Raw genomic sequence first — 21,990 nt, forward strand, 5'->3', positions numbered from 1 at the left:
GACCACGTCAAAAAGACGGTCGTAGGATATGGCGGGGTGAGAGAAGTTGGGAGAGTGAGAGACCAAAAACGGACGGTAGAGGGGAAAGAGAAAAGGTCACGGGTATGACCGTATGAGAGATCTAGACTGGAAGGCCGCGCTCGTGCTTTACCACGTTTACCTTGTCCTGGATTTTGGTTTCGATTCTAATTAATGGTTATTTGATTATTCTGCTCTTGCTGACATGAATTTAATTTATTGAAAGTTGAGTTTATATGAAATCCGACCCCTAAGTCAAGAGACGCCGGACTCTTGTCAGTGGTCGGTACGGAGTAGTACTAAGTACCTTTACTATGATTATTATGAGCGACACGGATCAGGAGGTGATCAGCCCGGCGCAGGAACCTCGACCCAGACGGTCGGGTTCCCCTTCTCCTCAGGCTAGCCATCCATCGATCGGCTTCACACAGCTATCTCCTTATTATCCTAAGCGACAGTTGATGAATCACTTTTAACGCCCATCGTTCATCTAATACTATCTGTCTTTTCTTCTCCCCCCTTTTTCAAGTATTTTTGAGAAAAAGGACCTCTATCTTCCTTTTCACCACTGCATACTTCTTGTCGGCTCACCTAAAGATAGGATTCCGTCATCCAGGTCGTGGGGCCTGCTGTAATCAGCGATGTAACGAGGGGACAGGATGATTTGACAAGAATTTACGCCCAACTGCTGCATTCTGCGAGAAGTGGAGTGTCGGATCACCAATACAACTGACCGAGACCGACCGGCCAACCATCCCCATGTCTGTTGTCCAACGCTGACTGGCGGTCCTCCCAGCTGGGTCGGCCAACTCGGCCTTTTGTACGAATTGAGAAGCAGTGAAAAATAGCGAGAGCGGCAGTTGCAGCATTATCTATCCGTAACTATCTAGATACGGAGTGTACCTAGAATCCTAGATACGACCATACAAAACGACCAGTCATGTCCGCATCGGGTTACACTGCCGCTGATCTTGACTTGTATGGCCGTTTCCGTCATGACCCCTCTCTGTTCCTCTGTACAAGAGAATCATGACGCCAAGGGGATATCTATCAAATTCTGAGCTAATGAGTTGTCGGAGAATATTATTCCACTTGTCCAAGTCCATCAAGCCTGACGTCCGGCTGCAAGGTTGACTGTTGGCATCTTCTTTGCGGCCCAAGATGCACCTGTCCTTTTTCAGTCAGCTCATCAGCGGCTGAATCCCGATCAATGTGATATCATGCACCAATACAATGCAATCTCTGGGATGGCGAGCTTATTGCGACTTGAGCAAATCCCGCGCAAGAAATTCTGGTCAATGGAGATCTTCCTCTTCCGTTTTCGAGATTGTCACAAGATACTGCAAGTGACTGTTTCGGCTGGCTTGCAGTACTAGTAGGTTGGTGATATCTCCGCTCATATAGGATGTGGTTTATGCCTCATGGTGTAACCCAAAACACATAACCCACTTAGTTCTTCTTCATCATCGGACCTCTAGCAGCAGACACCCGGGAGTCTAGCTTTCAGTACGACAAGAGTGCTCAAATTCATTTATACGAAAGGCTAGGCGGCTGCGGTGAAAGAGCATCGCAGTGTGCACAGATTAGAAAAGTGGTATCATAGCTATTCACTAAGTACTCCGCCTGTACTATGTAGATTTCTTGAGGCTACCCCATTACCTAGAGAATGAATCCAATCAACTTGGTTCTTGAAACCCGGTCATCTTCGTACTAAATCCGGATCCGCGCAGACATGGCTGCCTGAGGCCATATTCTCGCGTCGATGCCAATTTTGCCAAGAGTACAGTGGTTTTCCCAAGAGGAAACAGCTCATCATGGCCTTAGGTAGCTCATATCATCAGTAGTTGCCAAATAGCAAATAATTCTCCTGTCAATCGTTTCTATAATCAAATCCCGATCTGAGAGGGAAAACCGGCAATGCGTTTCATCTTTCCAGGGACCATTCACGGAGACCTCACCAAATGATGTCCTTCCAGCTCTCCACAAAATCAGACGCCGCGATGATGTGTTCGTCATTGGATCGAATGCAGTTGCGCCAAGAGGATTCCCATACCGCAGGATTTGTATTGAGAGATACTTTATGTGTTAGAGCTTACGCCTGATGGAGCAATCTGAACCGAGTTAGTTGTCGACGATGGCGTCGAGAAGATGTTTGAGGTCTCGGCACGTGTGCGGAATACGAGCCTAGTCCAATAACGATTGAATCAGGGCAGTACGGCACAACGTTAGATCTCCTTTGTATCTTCTCCTTCTCTTCCAGTGAGAGTTAACTATACCAAGCAATGCTGGACCTGGTCACTCATCAAGTTGGTGATGCCTAGGTGGAGAAACAAAGAAACAGAAACACCTAGAGGGGCATCCTATTGGACTGTCAAAGAATAACGGGCAAGGCCTTCCGATAACTCTGGCCTCGCCTACAAGAAGAGGCACTGGTAACATGGCTGCAGTATGAATGGTCGATTTGTGATCGATGAGAGAGTTCGTGGCGGGTTGACAGCTTCTCTTTTAGCAAAATCCATGGTTGTGACACTGAGAAAGAAGTCTGTTGATATGACCCCGGAGCATGTCGTTTCTCTCAAGAACCGGGTTTCATAGACCTTCAAGCTTCACGGCTCGTCACAAGAACCGGCCGAGCCTAAGACTGTTGGTTATCTCAGAGGGTCCCTCTGCCGACCCGACTGGAGTGCTCAGTTTAAGAATTTCAAAGGCTTTCGCCATACCTATGTATGCCAAAGATGGGTATCGAAAGTAAGTTTGTCTTGCGAGCCTCTTGGTGCTCTAGCTCACCACTACCCGAAGCCCAGCTTGGACGAAAACCGGAACTCCTGCCATACTCGTGACAAGGCGGAGGCATATGAGTTTTTTGAGTAGACCGATGACTCTTTGACCGAGGGGTTATATCCTAAGGTTTGCACAGCTCAGCTATTAGCACGGTTAAGTTCTCAGCAATCAAAGTCAAGACAGGTACGTGCTTTGAAATTCATCTTTGAGTTTACAGGCCTGTGGGCCTGATGCTCACCACGTGAGACACTTCAATTGTATCTTATTATCACGCTCTTGCAAGACCTTTTTGAGGAGCGGCACCTCGCAAAGACTCTTCTTGCCCTTGGGCTCAACGACGACCGATGAAACGGAAGTCGATGGTACTCGAAGAAGCAAGCTGGGTCAGTAGGAGTTCAAGGGTAAGTTAGGCTAACGCTTTCCCTAGAGTGCCGCTATTTAGAAGGCTGGAAACCGAAAACAACGAATAGATCGGAAAATTCGTCAGTGAGATTCACAAGTAATCCAGGAGAATGGCGACAACAAATCCACCGTGGAAATTCCGTCATTCGCCGCATAATATATTGCTCTGGAGTCAAAATCGCTCGTTTGGCAGAATATATGATTGAGACGCGAGCACTATCGATAAGTCTATTCAACCTTAAATGGAAACATAGTTCATGATTAAGTTGTTGCTTGTGAGATCGGCGTTCATTCACAGACAGATTCCTCAAAATGGCCATTGTCATTCCCTCGTTCTATTATGCCCATTATCTTTTTCAAGGAAACAAATCTCGAAAGGGTCAACTGACAATGATTTCGAGAGCGCTTTATTAGCCGAAAGCAAATCCCGCACGACACCGCATTTCTTTGACACGTACTTAGCCTGGATCATTCTTACTACAAATAGTTATAGGTCTGGCTGGTGATTCTCCTTCTGGTAAATGGAGGGATGTTCAAATACCGCTCGCAAGGGTTTGAGATTGTGAGTAATGAGTAAAGGCATGTGCCTGTTGATGGGAAATACATGGAAACTGTCCTTTTCCCCTCTCAGGAATGGTCTCAGAGGAGCCCAGGCGAACACGGCAGCTGTAGGAAGATATCGCCAATTGTCATCGAACATTGGACACCACATGGAGCCACAGACAGTGCGTAGAAGGCTGTCGCTTTTCCCTTCAGCGAATGCGACGGAGTCTCAAGATTGGTAAGCTCCAAGCTTAGGTCGCCTTGCATTTTCCGTTGTCCCGAAGAACCAGTACTGGTCCCAAGAATGACAGGGATATGTATGGTCTTGCGTGAAATCACCGATGACACACAATTTTACTTCGAGTTGCTAGTTGCTGGCTTTGTTGGTGCGAGTACTGTCATATGGATTTCAATGATATAAAGTAACTAAAGGGCGGAATGCGCCGTCATTTGTCATATTCCTTGGCTCAGGAGCTGTCGCATGCGCTTTCTGGAAGATGGTGGAACAAGGTGCGGAGCGTGTCTGAAGCTGAAAGTGTGCGTTGACCTCTGGAATGGACTCTGCAAATAATGCACATGTCAACCTTGATCGTATGTGAATTAGTAGTCCCTGACATAGTCAGGTTAGCTCACTCACGCGTGAGCATACTCAGCACTGAACAATCAAATCAATCAGAATTGCGACTCCTAATTCACGGCGTTTCCTTTAAACGGACAAATCCACCCTCCGCGGAAGCCGACCAAGTCAGAGAACTAGAGACGTTGATCCAATGATGGTAGATCAAGGGAGCCCAAGAGTACTAATTACCCGAAAAGGTAAAAGCAAGTTTGGCTCCAAACTCCGATAAGGATAGCGCCAAGGTGGAGAGCCCGCCGGATTAGTATTTATGGCTTCTAGGTCCCGCCAGTGGAACAACGAACAAGTGGAGTTGCAGGTGGATTGTCCGAAGATGGCATGACGAGGAATTGGGATGTATGTGACGATCACTCAATGATATGCGAGTCGATAGCGTTAACTAGTTGAAGTATCATGTGTATCATGATTAAATAATGCGAAAATATATGGATGACGGAAATTTGTAGGAATCGTTTTTTAAAGGGGAACACGGAGGTAGCCGATTGGCGAAACTAGATATTCTGCTCTGATGATCGATATATTCGATAATTGTTAATAGTCAATCCGATCTGCATTCCAGCTTTCGTCAGAATTGATAGCATTATTGTCTGTTGGGTCTTATCCGTTGTTGTTAGCAAGGGTTTGGTTAGGACACAGATCTGTAATGGTGTCAATCATAGGTGTCAAGGGGTACGGAGTAGGTTCCTGAGATTCCTAACCAACTCCTTCCATTCAGGAGTTGTCCTCCTCCTTCCTAGTACGGCCAATGTGGTTCGATCCGCGGGACTCTCCCTGCAACGGTAAATGCCAATCTCTACCAGGACTCAGTATCGAGTGCATGATGCATGTATCTGTCCATCCAGGGTCCAGTAAATCCGAACGCAGCCGGTGCGGCGACATGTACGGCGTAGGAGGCATTTACTCATTCTGTCACAGCAGAGCGTCGGAGAGGAGTATCAGTTTTGGTAACTGTTGAGACGGCGATCGATCTCAGACCCACTGAGCCTGAAAATCCGTTCGTTAGCCCGTTGACTGGGTCTAACTCGTGCTTTCGGGTGCGAAGTCAAAATAGATTAAATACCAGACCCCAGCACTGGTGCCTTCGATGCGTTGGTGGGTTGATTCGTGGACATCCCTGACGCTCTTTGATACCAAGACAATTGTGGAGGCGATTCACCAGGAAATTATATCGAGCTCTTGAGCCTCAATCATTAGAAAATTGTTGTGTGGCTCAGACGACGGAGCTGGCTTGCGCGATGCCTCCGACAACAAGTGCTAGGAACTCTCTGCGCCGGGGTCATGGCTGTATTCAATGCAGAAGCCGGCGGGTCAAGGTATGTGTGATACTCGATGGCGTTGTTCTTCCAAGACCTATGGCGTTTCTATTCTTGTCGATGATGCCTCTTAGCCCCCCGGACTGCATGGTGTACATGACCCTGACAGGGAAGCTGAGAGCCTCGGTGCCTGGGGAAATGTTTGTGTCCGGACGGGGCTTTTTCTTCCCTTTATTTATGGATCTAATTCGCCTTAATTTCTCATGCCATTGGTCCTTTCTAGGTTTTAACTGACTCAGACAGTGTGGGAAGCAGCATCCCCGATGTTCTCATTGCTTGAAGCGGGATATAATATGCCACTATATGCCATCCTGGAAATATTCACGCTCTACATCGACACAGAATCGAGCGTCAATGGACTCATTACCATCTGTCTCCGTTTTGACTTATGTCGCTCAGTCCCAGAGCCAGATGAGTCCCACAGGTCCCAACGATGCCAAAGACAACCTCAACGTCCACGATCTGGAGTTGATGATGCAGTGGTGTACTAAAACATACCGGTCAATCTCTCATAATAGCAATGTTGAGAGTATTTGGCAAACTGCCATTCCACGCGAAGCAATGCAGCATCCGGCCCTAATGCATAGTATCCTCGCGCTGTCCGCATTGCATCTGGCTTCCTCAACAGGAGGAAGCTTGCACGAACGATATATGAAAACGGCAAAAAAACATAAAGACCTGGCTCTGTTAGGCTTCAAAGAGACGTTCACGAATATCGACCAATCGAATTGCGATGCAGTTTTTGCTTTAAGCAGTCTCCTGACCATATCTTCACTGGCGTTTCCACTGATTGCCGGACAAAGCCAAACAAACACCGCGCTGGATGATCTTTGCCAGGCTTTCCAAATTGCAAGGAACTCCATGAATGTCCTGGCTCAGATCGCTGACAAAGTTAGGAGCGGTGAATTGAAGCCGTTACTAGAAAAGGACGAATGTGGCCCCAAGATGCCCGACACTTCGCGGCTTGCTATCATGTCCTTATCAATGACGAACTCACAGCTGGCCAACCGGAACCCGAAGCACGAAAGAGAGATGTTTGAGGCAACCATCGGCCAGCTGGGGGAGTCTCTAGAAAAACTCGCGCAAGGCAAGGAAGCTTCAATCGTGGCGTTCCAGTGGATGTCCCATATTCCACCGAGGTTTATAGACCTAGTGCATGAACGACATCCGTTCGCCCTGGTCATCCTGGCTCATTATGCCGTGGTTCTCCATTTTATGAGAAGCCGCTGGTGGATGGGCGAGTGGGGTACACGAATCATACAACAAATAGGTCGACTCCTGGACTCTCAATGGCGACAATCCATTAGTTGGGTATTGGATGCTACCGGCTGTTATATTCCACCAACTTGACAACAGCAAGGATTCTGTTGTCCACGTCACGATCGCCGTCACTTCCGGCTTAGTTGGTGTCTTAAGGCACTGCAACACCCCAAACCCACTCCGCGGTCGAAGCCCATGCCTACTGGCAATGTCACGACGATACCTTGGTAGCGATGAGAGATCAGGGACAAGCTCACATTCGCACCACTCAAAGTCAGCACTGGGACCTTTGACGTGTCCTTAGGTCATTCCACAGCATTCTTCCATAAGAAACTGCGCCGACATATTTCGCACCTTATGTCTTGTGCTTAGTTTGCATCCCCCATGCTACCTATGCCCGGAGAACAATGGGGACCGATCTCGGGCCATTTGTTGTGTACATAGATACCGGCCGATATTGGCTTTATTACATCCTCAACATATTTACGATAATGAGCAGCTACAGGGTCTAGCAAATTATAATTACATTGAAAATCGCTTGAGTTATGTGGAAGAAATCCACCCAGACCCTTGATTGGTAAATAGTGCAGAAAAAGCAACAAAGTATGGTGATAAGCATCCGGGGTTTTATTGGAGCTTCAACTAGCGCCTTGTATTAATGCTGAGATAGTCTCAGGCGATATATAGACAAGGAAAAGACCGTCCGAAACTCCACCATCTCACTAAAGATGAAGAACTGAATCTATTCCGTGCCAAGGATAACCCAATTCAAGAAAGAACAGCGCTCCTTCATTCGACATTTGATTTTCAGACAAGGGTATTATCCAATTACAAGAAGATATAAAAGTAAAAAGGATGGAGCAAGAAAAGAAGCGAAGAAAACAACCGACCGAGCAGGAAGAGCAAAAGAAATACATCCGAGCAGAATTCAGTTTTCAAAACAACCCTGCCCAAACGCAGTTCCCAGTCATTTTGATGGGACACCAAGCACCGCCAGCAGTACTTTTGATTTTCTCCAAATATGAGATAGGTTCGTTGGGCGTTCTGGGAGACAATGCTGTTGACAGCATCAAATCAGGTCCAGACTTCGCACGACGAATCCAAAACCGTGAAAACTTCAGAATCAACCTTATATAAGGTATCACCTCATTGCGAAGATGATGAACCCGAGCGCTTCTCACTAGCTTGTTTGACATCTTTCAAACGGTCTCTGGATGCGGTCCGAACCCGTTGCAGATTCTCCTCTTCCCGCTCGCGGACCTTCTTCTCCTCCTCGGGAGACGGAACATACGCATTCGCAGCACCACCTAGAACAACCATCAGTCAGCTCAACCATGCCGTCAATGCGCAGGCGAAAGGGAAAGGCAGAACCTACCCCGTCCCGTATGGTGCGGGGCTTCCTCCACTCGCTGCGGCGGCGATTCTACATCCTGCAGCTCGCGCGCGATTTCCGGACGCTCGGGGTCATACTGGACCATGTTGCCTGAGCCGCCGCGACCGGTTGTGAAGGTATCTTGCTTGATTGTCGGTGTGATGAGATCCTTTGCTGGGGTGGGGTTTGCGGTGGAGTAGATGTTTCCTGGTGAGGGGACCGATGTTAGCTCAACTGGGAAGAGAAGAAAAGTGCGCTGCACGGCAGACGAGCAAATCTCTTACCTGCGCCTCCACGGCCGTGAGAAACGTTTCGACCGGCCATTGCGATTGATGTTATGAATTTGCGATCGCGCGATTGGGAACGAGCAGCGAGCAAGTGTGATGGGAGCCCGGCGGAATTTAGCGCAGGCGGTCTGTTCTTGGGGACCGAGGGGAAGCGAGAAGACTTTTTTCGCTGTCGAGGGCTTGGATTGACTGCTCGTGGGGAAGAATAGGTTCTTTGACAACGGAGCAAAGTTGAAAATTGAAATGATGATCTCGAAATCGTGGCAAAGGTAAAAATTTTGCGCGGAGGTCTGCTGATTGCTTTTTTCCTTGTCGGGATGACCGCAGCCAAGAAAGCATCCTTTCAAGCTTGCCCTTGTGCCCTTTGCACATTTCCCCCTCATCGGCGGAAATATGGCATCTACTGGCTTGGCGCCCATTGTGTCCGTTGGCGTCATCTACGCTCCTCCTTGTCAATCGAGCTCTTCTCCTCAACCATTCTATTCCTTCTTTACCTCTCTACCTTTGCCATGTTTACGCGCTCTCGGGAAAACAGGAACTACGGAGTACACCGTGCAGCTACTACACTTTACCGTACACAGACGGGACAAAGGACCTCGGGTCGCTTTTGTGGCTGACACCCGCTGCTCTTCGACCCACCGCTGAAATTTCTTTCCTGCGCGTGGGTTCTCTCCCCCGCGATTTCCGGTCATACGTAGCCTCATAGTCGTGGACCTCCCCACATAGTGCCAAAAGCCCCGAGGGTGCTCAAGGCAGGAAATGCAGGTCGTAACTAAAATTGGCCTTAAAGCCTTTTCATACAGAGCCTAGCAGTGACCGGTCGTATGTCGCCTTCGCACACCAAGTCTGGAGTTAACGCTTTACCCGGCTCGAACTCGGGCCCAAACCTGGTCTTGCACTACCAGGAAAAGGGATGTTGGACTAAAGAAAAGACAGGGCACCCTGGGATTGCATACGGTCTGGGGTCGCATCCTGCGAGATGCGGCGGCCAACTTAGGTCGTAGTATTTGCTAATCTGAGCCACTATCTGCTGCCTATCCATATGTCGTCAACGATGGAGGAAAACGACCTAAGTCCCAGGGGCAGCAGAGATTTCTGGCTCATCACACAAAATCTGGGCTGCTCTGACATCTGCTGGCAACAAGAAACCCCTTTGACCCGGGAGGGGCCTGCTGGAGTATTCTGGAGGCACGCCCACGACGATTATCTTCCAGATATGCTCGGGAGTACAGCGGTGTCTCGAAACTCTGGCAACAAACAGCAAGGCACGTTCTGTCCATCATTCTCCATCCTCCTCAGGATAGAGATGGGATAGCGCCTCTCTGTCCCACAAGTACTGGGACCCCTCGGCGATTGCTCTCTGGGCTCTCTCCGAGAGTCCATATCCAGACCTTGGGATAATGTTGCCTGTGGCAATATTAAGGCCAATGGTAAAAACTGGCTGGCCATCGAGAACGTCCTTGCAGCTGCCCCTACCAACCACGCGTGTGGTGTGATCAGGGAATACGTGGAAGATCCTTTGAGTGAACTTCCGTGGTGGCTAAGGAGAGATCATGGAGAAAGCCAGCGGGGAACAGGAGAATGCTTGATGCGACTGGGTCGTATGTGAAGGAAATGGTACCAATCTATTGCTCGCACATGTATACAGTGAGTGGTACAGATCATATAGATCATCATGGATGAGAGCAGGCAATGCTGCTGGTAATCGGATCATACCGACCGCTGCTATCCGTTAGTTGAGAACTTGAGATAAATGGCTCTAATCGAAACAGAAGTGTATAGTTTACCTCAAGTACCAGTGACAGGCCACTGTTCGGCGGAGCTGGCATGTCCTGAGTAGACATAAACTCGCAGTGTACCTTTTGCGAGCTCCCAGCAAGGAAGTGCTTCTCCTAAGGGCGAATTAGTCGTTGGTTGATGCCGGTTTGTCCCAACGGCTGGCTTGGATGAGCCTCTTCTGATCTTCGAGGACGTCGTAAGGTAGTCTCAAGTTGCCGAACTCGCTTGAAAAACGACGAAGCCACTCACGAAGACCCTCCACGCGAACCGCAGAAGGGAGCATTTCACGTAAAAGGCGAAGGTTATCTAGAAACAGAAAGCAACCTTTGGGGATTTAAGGCGCAGCGAGGATCTGCCTGATATCTGGACCACATAGTCGTTGTATGTTCTGTGATCCCAACTAGATAAAAGTGATTCTCCTGGCCCCTTGCATGGGTGGTCGACGTCTTTGTAAAAACATTCACACAGAGCAGGGTGAGGTTGTTCGGTAGTGAAGTATATAAATTAGTTATCAATTCACCAGCCCGCACAATGAGCACAGCTGCTCTTTCCTACATCGAATGGCATCGTCTAAGCATCTGTCAAATCATTACCCTCACTATTTCATCTTTGTGAATACTTGCCGCCCTATTTGGAAGGCTTGGTTTAAGGGTTTTATCAGAAGGGACCGCATATCGAGGGCTTCTGGCTGCTGGGACGTGCTCACGGTGAGAGGGGGACATAATTGTCAAGACGCCCTTTGGCAAGCGACTGAGTTGTTCATCATAAACGATGAAGTTGCCATTGATTGAGATTTTAATGCGCACAGTGTGATAGCCTCGACTTCGAGCTCTTGGGGGCAGGAGTTCTCAATTCCCATTTCCAACTATTCAATGCTCTTGCACAAAGCCCGATATCCTTTCAAATCTTGAAGATCTGTTTCATCCCCATTGGACCTCGAACGATTGGGTGTAAAGTTGCTTCTGGATGGCTCCTGACATCCCGCGAGACGACCAATTTTGGTCTGCCGTCAAGAACAGATGAACTGACGTGCCACAGCCGATTTACTCTACTTCACTCGGAAGAATCATCCGAAACCGTAAAGCCTCGACATCCAGCCCTTCCATTAGCTCCGGATATTTATCAATAAACTCCGACGTCAAGCCCCATCCGCTCTCACGGGTAAACACTTCGAAAAACTCCTGACGAATCTGCAGATTATCATCCGCATCACGCTCCAGCATATCCTTACCCCACGGCCAGCGCACTTTGGTGCAACAGCCCAGATAGCCCATGAGTTCAGCGAAGTCGTACTTGGTCCAGTTTCTGATGATATTGACCCTCAGCTGCGGCCAAATTACCATATCCAATGCTGTCGGGTGACCCTGCTGGATCTGCGTCATGACTGGTTGTTGGAAAGGTGCAAGGCGCGCAAACGTCGCGGGGTTGGGAGAGACACGCCATTTACTATAGACATAGCCCAGCCAGCCCAGTGCGACGCATTCCGCATCGCGAATTGCTCGCCGTCGAATGGCACAGTGGATCTCGTTGGCCAAGTAGTTGCGCCGAGTCCCGTGGAGAAGGTCTAACGGGGCTGGGACAGGCGGACAAGCAATGACGAGTTCTGGACGGGTGAGCCATGGCGCTGTGGCTGGCACCAAGGACGGGTCATGCCCGTACTCGTTCATTGGGACCAGACACCAAGCGGGAACAGTGCTAGGCAGAGCCTGGACAGCGGAAGAATGAGGTAATTCGGGCAGTTGAATGGCTGGGGGTATGTCTGGTACAGTAGCTTCAACTCGTTGTACGCCGTTGAGATGACCAAGTCCAGGATCAGCTCCAGCATACTCTAGAGTCAGTCCAGTCGTTCGAGTAAAGGTCTCATTCTGAGAATTAAGATCTGGTATCTCGAAGTTGGCAACTGAATTTGGAGTTGCTGCTAATTCCTTTCCCCTCTGATCGCACTGACATGCAGTCCTTAGAATGACGTCAGACCCTACATTGTCCAACCGTCGCGGTTGCTGGGATGTCACCGAGGATGCTGCTCCAATCTCATCTGCATCCCAGGACGCAATCATGTTCCGCAATCGGTCCTGTCGGGCCCGCAACAACTCATTTTCTCGACGAAGGCTATCGACAGCCGTAAGCAGCTGCTGCATTAATGAAGCTCCATGATGCGTCTCACAGAATTTCAGCCGTTCTTCGAGGTATTTGATACGGTTCTCTCGTTTCTTTCGAAGATTTTCTTGGGCTCTCCTGTCTCGGAGACGTTTCTTTTCCGAGGAAGTTAATGATGCGTTATGGCGGTTTGATACCATTATGATCGCTTAAAGAGTCTAGGAACATTTTGACCATATGCAGAGAAAATAGGTGGGAAGGCAAAAGCACTTTTAAGGAGCGTGGTTACGGACTTATATGGACCTAGATTTATGGACCCATTAGGCCGGGAATAATGGATAAATCTATGCATGCATAAAGAATTGTGCATGACACTCATTTGACTACCTGCTTTCCGGAAGTTATTTTGTGGCTGTGGCTTGAACATGAGAATAGTCTCTATATGCAGTTCGTTGACATTCAGAATTAATGTCTATAAGTCTATTGAAGCAAATGAACATCCGTCTCGCTGTCGTTGTCGAGCAACACACGAATTACATATATAATCAAATCAGCCACTCGTTTTCACCCGATATCTACCACTCGCAGTCAATCGTAGAGCCAGCCAGCGTCCGTCAGTTCCCCTTTAAGCTTTCCTCCCATCAAAATTGACCGGAAATTTCTCCCTTATAGCCTTACCGTATCTGGTGAAGAAGATGGGGATCGGCACAAACGCTAGAGCAATGAATCCTAGCAAAGAATTTCCCCAGCCCAGGCCTAGACTGTTAAACATACTAGGCCCGGCAAGGGGCAGCAACGCACCCACCAATGATCGTGTAGCAGTCAAGATAGCATTTGCGGAAGCCGCATACGCAGGATAGCAATCAATGACATACGTCTGGATTGGCATGAACAAGCCCATCATCGAGATGCCAAACGGGCACATGCCGATGATAGGCACGATCCAATGCACATGCTTGGCTGCAGACCATCCGTACCAGAAGAAGCTCACGGGCAAGAAGCAGGAAAAGAAAATCATAGTGGGTAAGCGCATCTCAGGCTCCGACTTGCCCCCGTTTTGTGCTGTCATTTTCATCAAGATTTTGTCATTTGTGAGAGCAATGAGCGCGAGGCCGATAAAGAAACCAATGCCGATGCCTAAGTAGGCGAGTCCAGAGAGGCCCGTACTGAACCCGTATTGCATTTGGAAAACTGCGGGTATGGTGGTGAAAAAGAGATATAACAGGGCGTAGGTGAGAGACATGTAGATCGAAAGCAGAAGGACGATGGGCGACTTGAAGAATAGCAGCACAGGTCGCATAAGTCCCAACTTCAGGGTCGACGCCACAGATACGCCTTGGTTGTCAGGTTCGTATGCACTGCGCAAATCTGTACGACCCAGCTCTTTGGCCAGTTTGGCTGTCTTCCACCGTATAAGCACGGGAGCATATGTCTCACGGTTCAGACACTCGATTCCAAATGAGATGACTCCACTTGCAATCAGTAGAATCCAGAAGATCCAGCGCCAGCCAATTTCTTCACCTACGAAACCACCACAGATAGGCCCGATGACAGGGCCGATCAGCGGACCCAGGCTCCAGATCGATGTTGCCATCCCGCGCTGCTCGACGGGGAACAGATCAGCAATGACACCTGCTCCGAGGGTAATGCAGCCGCAACCGCCTACTCCGGAAAAGAGCCGAAACACAATGAGAGACTCAATGTTGGGAGCGAGGGCACACCCGATCTGCCAGACGACGAAGAACCAGTTGGCGCAACTGAGCACTATTCTTCGGCCATAGATCTCGCTCATAGGTGCTATAAGCAGTGGACCGAACTATGACTTTCTCATCAGGTTCCTATCCCGTGTATTCCTCAGCGACAGAGTAGATCGGACGGATTACTCACCGTGTAGCCAATCAAAAAGATTGTAATGCTGAAGGAAAGTAAAGTCTCATTCGTGACTGCGAGGTCAACAGCCACATAGCTTGCAGCGGGGGCAAACATGCTCGACGCAAGTGGTGAAATAAGGGTGATAGAGCTCATGAGTGCCAGTAGACCCCATTTTTGGCCCGAGGAGAAATTCTGGGGATTTGCAGGGTCATTTTGTCCATCCCATCCGACAATCCCATGAGAGAGATCTGTTTCTGGGAAACGTTTGGTCTCGATGTTCCGTGAGCTGACTGCTTCTTGAGCAGATGTATGGTCTTCCTGTAGTGATGGTGCGGGTTGCTTTGTATCGTCGGTTGGAGAGGGACTGGACGGCCGGTTCTTTTCGAGATCTTCCATACCCACGAAGCAAGGGCTCAAGTAAAGAATAAGGAATGTAGTATACAAAGAAAGCTGCTATAAGAAATTTGACGCAGATCAGTGGCCAGAAATGGAAAAGATGGTTACCCAGGATGAGAGAACTTTGACCAAGACGGATTGACGATGGAAACGGAAGAGGAGAAGTTGAAGAAAAGGACTAAGAATGACCAGAAAAACAAGACTCATATCATAAGAGTTTAAGGCGATCTGCAATCACCTTATATGAGGCACTACTACATGGTAGGAAGTGATCCGAACGTCAAGCATAAGTGCATAACTATGATTTGAATCTCTTATTATGCGTATAACTGGACCCGTTATGAACGATTATAATGGCTGGATCAGCAGGTGGTAATCAAATTCATGGTCTATTGCGATTCCATATGCTGGCTTCAGTCTAATCTCGCCTCTACCAGTCATATCATCATGCACATGTGGAAGATCAAGATCTGATCAACGACCTTGAAGCTCTCGGGCTGTTTTTGAGCGAGTTCAAGGGATACATAGGTACTGAGATGAAATGCCGGCTGCTGCCCTATGAGCCATCGGTATGGCCATAATAGTACGGAACACGTACTTGATAGTGCCGTCAACTTTAAAGGTCAGGTAAAACGCTGATTCAGTTCCCCACATCAAGATCTAATTCAACCAATGAACGTATGCACGGGCAGACAGTTGTGGACCACTGATTCATTGCTGGATAGCCATCACCTCAGAAGACTGAGTGCCTGAGAACTCCTACAGTTGACAAAGGTTGGTGCTAAGGTGTAATATTAATAAAATTTACTTAATGTTCTGGTCCAGCTGCTGCACTAATCAAGTCAGGATGAGCTCATATGTATTGTCAGGCTAATAGCATATAGTTGTTTAACTCCGTGATATCCTGCATGCATATGCTGTGCACATGCTTATATACCTATGTAGCCTGCAAGGTTGCTCGTTGAGAGACTGAATAAGGTAATTGCAGCGCTTAGCTGAGATACCGCTGCAGTTACTGTTACATTTTAGTCTCCAGCAAGATTGCGGCCGAGGATTGCCTTCATAATGATCCCATTGAGATCATTTAAAAATGTGGCCTTATGATAATACAGAAACCACTTCCCTTAGATGGAAGCCTTCCCACCGAGAAGGGTTACTCATCAAGGATGGCGAGCAAAAGGAATACCCAGTTATGAATTTTGTATCCATGTCAACATCAGGAGGAATACCCGGCCAAAGCGTACATCGAGGTCATCCAATGAACAGTTCCATCTATATGACGGGGCTTTGACCTTGATGTACTGCTGCATAGGTGAAAGTGATACTGTTGAAGGTCTAGCAGCGTGAGTTTCATAGCGGAGATTGGAGATATTCGGAGTAGCTTCTTAAGAAGGTCAGGTGCACATCAGTGGGCCAGGGATTTTGAGGACAAGGAGAGGATGGTGACAAGTGTCGACTGTGGGCCTTCCTCAACCACTCTGATATCCGGCTCGAGAAACTTTGGCTTCATTCAAGAAGCACCTGGATCAAACGGCGGCTGATACGCCTTTTCGAAGCTCATACTCCACACACCGTGAGCGCCTTTGACGGTATAAGGCCCATCCAACCCATATGACTTGCGATTTTCCTTGTACGAAGCTGCACCAACATGTTGCATTTGCGATGGCGAGATGGCCCAACGGTCCAACCCTTCCTGGTCGGCCAAAATCTCAATGGCACTGTCCACGGGCTCCGGTCTCGTCCTTTGCATTTTCTCCAGATGGTCGATCAGCAAGGGCGCTTTATCTCGAGGAAATAGAAGTGCTTGCGAGCAACATCCGTGACTGTTCATGAGATGGACGCCGGGCCGCATGGGCTGCACTGTCACACGGCCTGCCAGGAAATACAGGCCAATAAGTAGGGGAACACACAGCAGACAGGCTACCGCAAGGAATGAGTTCGTCAATACCCCTTGCATAAGCCGCGAACGTCGCCTCGCATAGACGCCTGTCAGTGCCACGAGTGAGATAACGGCAAGGCTTGAGATAAGATAAGTGGGCCACTCCTCCGTATTCCAACCCAGGAATTTTTCTGTGTAGAAGAGGCGCAGGTACAGCCAATCCTTGATCTTCCCGTAAGACCTCCAGTGTTTGATTGTCTCCAGACTTCTCATGGTATGACGGTACCACTCCCTTTGTGCTACCACGTCGTCCTCTAGCAGCAAAATCCAAGGCGCCTTTGTGCCTTCGTAACAGGATTTTAGAGAGAGCTGATAATCGATAAGAGATTTGTCCTTTATCATATTCTCCCTCTCCCATCGTTCCATTTTGTCCACATCAGCGCCCGAGTTCTTGTAGGTGAGGATGCGATCGATGACATTCGAGGCCCATTGTTGCTGATAATCTGGATGATCGGAAGGATTGCTGAGCGCAAAGAGAACATGAACCGCGATATTTGAGCGCTGCTCCCACGATAAACCATCAAGTAGTGAGCCAACGGCCGTGTCGAGGTTCTGCTCTATAGGGCGCTTCACGGTAACAATACCCGCACAAATAGTTGGATCGCGTCCTCCTGGAGTGCCATTTTGAAGTGATTGTTTTCGTTGTGCGCTTGACTGGTTGAACCGAGATATGAAGTGCCGCGACTCTAGAATTCTCCTGACGCTGTAATGCGGCCGATAGCCTTCGTCCGGTCGGAAAAAGTACGAACCAGGGTCGCGCGCGGAGTTGAAATGGCAAAAGATAAAGAGAAGAAAATAGAAAACCGCGAAATAGACTAGGAGACGTCTCTGGTTTCTGTTGAAGAGGAACATCTCGTCACACACATGATGAAAGCAGGGGATTGTTGAGGAAAGTGACTTGATCTGGGGAACATGGGGAGTCAGACACGCTTCCACCTTGTGGCAGGAGCAGGGGAAATTCGACGCAAAAATACCTTGAGACCCTGAGCCCAACAGGGTAAAGGATCACCCAAATATGGAGCAATTCATGGTGCAGGCTGAAAAGCCAAGAGGCCCTAACTACCAATGTTTATATCTGATTGATTGGTTGTGTGGAGTGCCTGAGCCACAGGCTCAAGTCCTCCACTATGACATTTCGGGACCAGCAGCCAATCTGGTTCAGGGACGGCCAGGGCTTGTTTCACAGACCGACACTTTGCCAGTTGACTCGGCTTGTTCTGGCAATAGTCCAATATCCATTGTCATTTTTGTGTCTAGGCGTTATAAAGGTACAGAAGGATTCCCTAATGAAAGAGTGATACGGAGGATCTTTGCTTTGAGATATTGCAGTTATGTATCATCAATCATAACCTTATGTCATCCTCACTGACTAGTCGACACGATGCTCAGAGAAACTAGAAAACATACTTCATTGGAACGAGTTCTTGCAAGTTGCAGCTGAGGCAAGATTGCTTAGGTACTTTCTTGCAAGCCTGTATGTCAGAACTCATGCTATCACTTGATATTTAGATACCTTGTCCTTAGCAGGCAGCACTTTCACGATTTGGCCCCACGTGGGCTGCTTATCCATCCCCTTACGCGGGGATCAACTCATGTTTTAAGTCGTTGTCAAGCATATTCATCTGAGGCAAAGACACTGTCAAGTCGAACCATAGTGATCTCGGAAAGTATGTCTGTCTCAGCTTGTTGCCTGAAAGGATTCGAATGGGAGGGTACTCCTACAGGGAGAACCACAAAGCTCGCCAAGAACGACGCCTACATAGTGGGGGACAACCCGGATGTCGCCATCATCATCATCCATGATCTTCTGGGCTGGACCTTTCCAAATGTACGCTTGTTAGCAGATCACTATGCCGGTGAGACCAACGCAACTGTCTACATCCCCGATTTCTTCGGCGGCGAAGTCTTGCCGTTCGAGCCGATTCTCAGGGGCGAGTGAGAGAAGCTCGATGTCCCCGGTTTCGTGGGGAGAAATTCCCGCCAGATACGAGAGCCGGAGATCTTCGACTGTGCTAGAACTCTACGGGAGAAGTACAAAAAAGTGGGCGTTGCGGGCTTCTGCTACGGAGGATGGGCTGCTTTCCGCCTAGGCGCAAAGGAACATCAGCCTCCGCTCGTTGACTGCGTCACGGTTGGGCATCCGTCGCTTCTGACGAAGAAGGATATCGACGAGACTGCAGTTCCAGTGCAGATACTCGCTCCGGAACACGATCCGGTCTGCACCTCTGAGCTCAAGCGATATACGTTCGACATGGTTTCCAGCCTCGGTGTCCCGTTTGATTATCAGCATTACCCCGGGGTGGAGCATGGCTGTTTGACCCGCGGTGACAGCAACAAGGCCGGGGACCGTGAGGCGATGGCTCGAGGAAAGAACGCTGCTGTCAGCTGGTTTACACAATGGCTGCATCAATCGTGATGCCTATGCTGGTTTCTCAGCTCCTGGTATTGTGTTTCTGATGGCTTCCGCTGAAAAATTTCCTGTCATTTTCCACCATACGAGACGATATTAGTTAGAGTTGTCATTATATAGAAAGCATAAACCATGCCTTCGGATAATACTGAAAGAACCATAAGTCATCACGACTTGACGATCTGGATCATGGATCGCCCAGCCGACCCGTTTCTCCGCATTCCTTGCGGGGCAACCTAGTGAACGGCATATCGCAGCCCGACTACCGAGGCAGCTCGTCCATCCCTTACTTGGGGATAATATCATCAGAATCCCATGTCGAGATTATATCATCGGAATCCCATGTCGAGATTATATCATCGGAATCTCATGTCGAGATTATATCATCCAAACCAGCTCACCATTACCGATATGGCCCGGAGGGATTCAGCGCGTATAAGATCGACTGTGCAGTAACTTGAGAGAGTATTCACCGCACAGCATAGTCTCTTACTTTCATCATAATATATACCCTGAAAATGTATCCCAACCCACCGCCAATTGCCATTCCCTCTTCGTATGAGACTCTCCAAACAAATCACATTAAGATATCCCACCACCCAGCCGGCTCCCCCACCGCAACCCCAGTCGTGATCGTCACTTTGGACCGCCCCGACAAGCACAATGCCTTTACACAAGTCATGGCTGAAAACCTGGAACGAGTCTTCGGCATGTTCGACCTCGACGAGCGCGTAAAGGTAGTCGTGCTGACCGGTGCGGGAAAGACATTCTGTGCCGGCGCGGACTTGGAGATTGGGTTTGGCGGCGGACGAGAACGAGAGAGGACAGCGGATCATCGCGATAGGTTGGTTCTGTGCGGTTGAAACGAGAGGATCAAATTTTGACCAGTCATTAGTGGTGGTCGAGTCGCTCTGGCGATCCACAGATGTCGGAAGCCTACGATTGCTGCTATGCAGGGTTCTGCTGTTGGAGTTGGCATGACCATGACTCTCCCGGCTGCGATAAGGTAGTGTATTTATTCCGTGTCGTTAAAGCAATGGATACTGAGTGAAGGCAGAGTTGCCCACGAATCGAGTAAATACGGCTTCGTCTTTGCCCGAAGAGGAATCACCATGGAGTCTTGCTCGTCGTACTTTCTCCCCCGTCTGATCGGATACTCTCGGGCGATGTTCCTCGTCTCAACGGGGGGGGTCTACCCGCCCAACTCAAAGCACTTTGATGGGTTGTTTGCGGAGACTCTACCGGAGCGAACCCAGATCCTTCCACGAGCTCTGGAGTTGGCTGCCGATATCGCCGAGAACGTCAGCCCAATGGCTTCTGCGCTGAATCGAGCATTAATGTGGCGCGGACCTGAGTCTCCCGAAGAAGCGCATTTGCTCGAGTCGGGGATCTTGTACCATATGTTTGGGGCTAAGTAAGTAGCAGCCGTCGTATTTAAATCTCCATACTCATCGTTGGACAGGGACCAGAGAGAAGGCGTTTCGGCCTTTTTCGAGAAGCGCAAGCCAAACTTCAAGGCAACTTTCGAGCACGATGGGCCTGCGAACTACCCGTGGTGGTCAGAGGCGAGGATCGACCCACCAGCAAAAGCTGCCAAAGAGTCGTCTAAGTTGTGAACAGATGTCCCCTGCTGGTCGTCGTAATTATTCTGTGTCTCGTGAGCACACCTTATATCGATCAAGCTCAAGGTTCTTGTAGGAAGCAGATATGAATTTGAATAGCTTATATTTTACAGGACAGAGATGAAATGCTCTTGCCGACAGGTAGCCTCTGTAGCGGAAGCAGATCAACGTGGAAGAGAAAATCATGCCGATCGCTCAAAGACTGATGTAGACAACTCCACGCAAAGCTAACGGAGCTTAGATGAGAATTGAAGCACATCGAGAGACTCGAATCCGATGAAATTGCCATATCGAAGAAAGGGACATGCTAGAGATAATTTATACAATTAGATGATGAAACTGCGTCTCTTGCGGTTGTAGGCCCTCTGATCCTTCAACCACTGCCGGTAACCTTGAACACTACCAATCTTCTCACCATAGTAATCTGGCACAGGATTGGCAATCGAGTTAGACGAGGGATCGACACGGAACCGCTTGATTCTGTCATAGAACTCCTTCTCCCTCTAGCCAACTGTTAGCACCGAGCAAAACCGGTGAAAGTCCCATAAAACATATCACATCAAGAACTCACCATTAAGAAAGCTGGCTTATACTTGCGATGGACTAGCCTCCAGATGGCATTGCCCAAGAAAGGGCCCGCGAGCCAACCCACCGCACCGCAGGCAGCGGTCGCCAATCCCAGGACGATGAAGGGATCCAAGCCCATCACCTGCGTGCCGAGGGACTCGAGATCCTGTTCGGAAAGAACCTGTACTCCAATAACTGTACTGGCCATCGAGGCGATTATCGACGAGGCGAGGGTGTATCTGCGTCGAGATGCGCGGAGTTTGAAGAAGGAATTCCAATCGAGTTTGGAGGCTTCGGCGCGGGATGCGTTTGCGGCAGTCGAGTTAAGGCGAAAAGCAGTATTGCGGAGAATGGGAGAGAGGCAGATGGCATTTGTCTGAGGACGAGGCGATGGTTTTAAGGACATGCGTGTGGTTGATGTGCTGGCTGGCCTTGCCTGTGTTCTGAGCGACATCTTCTGGCAGCATTGGAATAACGGCGTGGTGCTGGGCAGAGGGGAAGGAGAGGCCAGGGCAAACCGACCACTGAGGGCGGCCGTACGCAATGTGCCGTTCATTGAGGTGAGGTGCATCTTAAGATTTGTGGATGTAATGGAGTGTTGTGGTCGCAGAACACTGCTTGATGGTTGAAGAGGTGCAGCGAACAGGCGGAAGAAGCTATGCCTGGGTTATGTAAGCAGGATGGAGCACATTCAG

The 21,990-nt window shown here is 49.1% G+C and overlaps 8 protein-coding genes across 8 annotated transcripts; 3 read left to right on the forward strand and 5 right to left on the reverse strand.

Annotated features, from left to right (window-relative positions):
* Positions 1-6,048: 6,048 nt before the first annotated feature.
* On the forward strand, positions 6,049-7,044 carry Aud_010813 (uncharacterized protein; the record flags this gene model as incomplete). Its single annotated transcript, XM_043295644.1, has 1 exon — positions 6,049-7,044. The coding sequence occupies one exon, from the start codon at positions 6,049-6,051 to the stop codon at positions 7,042-7,044; it is 996 nt and encodes a 331-aa protein (XP_043151579.1).
* Positions 7,045-8,100: 1,056 nt separating this feature from the next.
* Positions 8,101-8,650, reverse strand: Aud_010814 (DUF3602 domain-containing protein; the record flags this gene model as incomplete). Its single annotated transcript, XM_043295645.1, has 3 exons — positions 8,101-8,261; positions 8,330-8,533; positions 8,611-8,650. The coding sequence occupies 3 exons, from the start codon at positions 8,648-8,650 to the stop codon at positions 8,101-8,103; spliced, it is 405 nt and encodes a 134-aa protein (XP_043151580.1).
* Positions 8,651-11,435: 2,785 nt separating this feature from the next.
* Aud_010815 (bZIP transcription factor) lies at positions 11,436-12,689 on the reverse strand (the record flags this gene model as incomplete). The annotated part of the gene is made up of 1 exon (XM_043295646.1): positions 11,436-12,689. The coding sequence occupies one exon, from the start codon at positions 12,687-12,689 to the stop codon at positions 11,436-11,438; it is 1,254 nt and encodes a 417-aa protein (XP_043151581.1).
* A 425-nt stretch (positions 12,690-13,114) lies between these two features.
* Aud_010816 (MFS transporter) lies at positions 13,115-14,757 on the reverse strand (the record flags this gene model as incomplete). Its single annotated transcript, XM_043295647.1, has 2 exons — positions 13,115-14,305; positions 14,377-14,757. The coding sequence occupies 2 exons, from the start codon at positions 14,755-14,757 to the stop codon at positions 13,115-13,117; spliced, it is 1,572 nt and encodes a 523-aa protein (XP_043151582.1).
* Positions 14,758-16,267: 1,510 nt separating this feature from the next.
* On the reverse strand, positions 16,268-17,548 carry Aud_010817 (uncharacterized protein; the record flags this gene model as incomplete). Its single annotated transcript, XM_043295648.1, has 1 exon — positions 16,268-17,548. The coding sequence occupies one exon, from the start codon at positions 17,546-17,548 to the stop codon at positions 16,268-16,270; it is 1,281 nt and encodes a 426-aa protein (XP_043151583.1).
* An 817-nt stretch (positions 17,549-18,365) lies between these two features.
* Aud_010818 (dienelactone hydrolase family protein) lies at positions 18,366-19,112 on the forward strand (the record flags this gene model as incomplete). Its single annotated transcript, XM_043295649.1, has 2 exons — positions 18,366-18,631; positions 18,713-19,112. The coding sequence occupies 2 exons, from the start codon at positions 18,366-18,368 to the stop codon at positions 19,110-19,112; spliced, it is 666 nt and encodes a 221-aa protein (XP_043151584.1).
* Positions 19,113-19,624: 512 nt separating this feature from the next.
* Aud_010819 (enoyl-CoA hydratase/isomerase family protein) lies at positions 19,625-20,722 on the forward strand (the record flags this gene model as incomplete). Its single annotated transcript, XM_043295650.1, has 4 exons — positions 19,625-19,950; positions 20,002-20,112; positions 20,164-20,520; positions 20,569-20,722. 4 exons carry the CDS (start codon positions 19,625-19,627, stop codon positions 20,720-20,722), a joined length of 948 nt encoding a protein of 315 aa, XP_043151585.1.
* A 332-nt stretch (positions 20,723-21,054) lies between these two features.
* Aud_010820 (presequence translocated-associated motor subunit PAM17) lies at positions 21,055-21,866 on the reverse strand (the record flags this gene model as incomplete). Its single annotated transcript, XM_043295651.1, has 2 exons — positions 21,055-21,231; positions 21,300-21,866. 2 exons carry the CDS (start codon positions 21,864-21,866, stop codon positions 21,055-21,057), a joined length of 744 nt encoding a protein of 247 aa, XP_043151586.1.
* Positions 21,867-21,990: the final 124 nt, after the last annotated feature.

This window comes from Aspergillus udagawae, assembly GCF_001078395.1.
Source record: "Aspergillus udagawae IFM 46973 DNA, scaffold_9, whole genome shotgun sequence".
Classification (NCBI taxonomy): Eukaryota; Fungi; Ascomycota; class Eurotiomycetes; order Eurotiales; family Aspergillaceae; genus Aspergillus; species Aspergillus udagawae.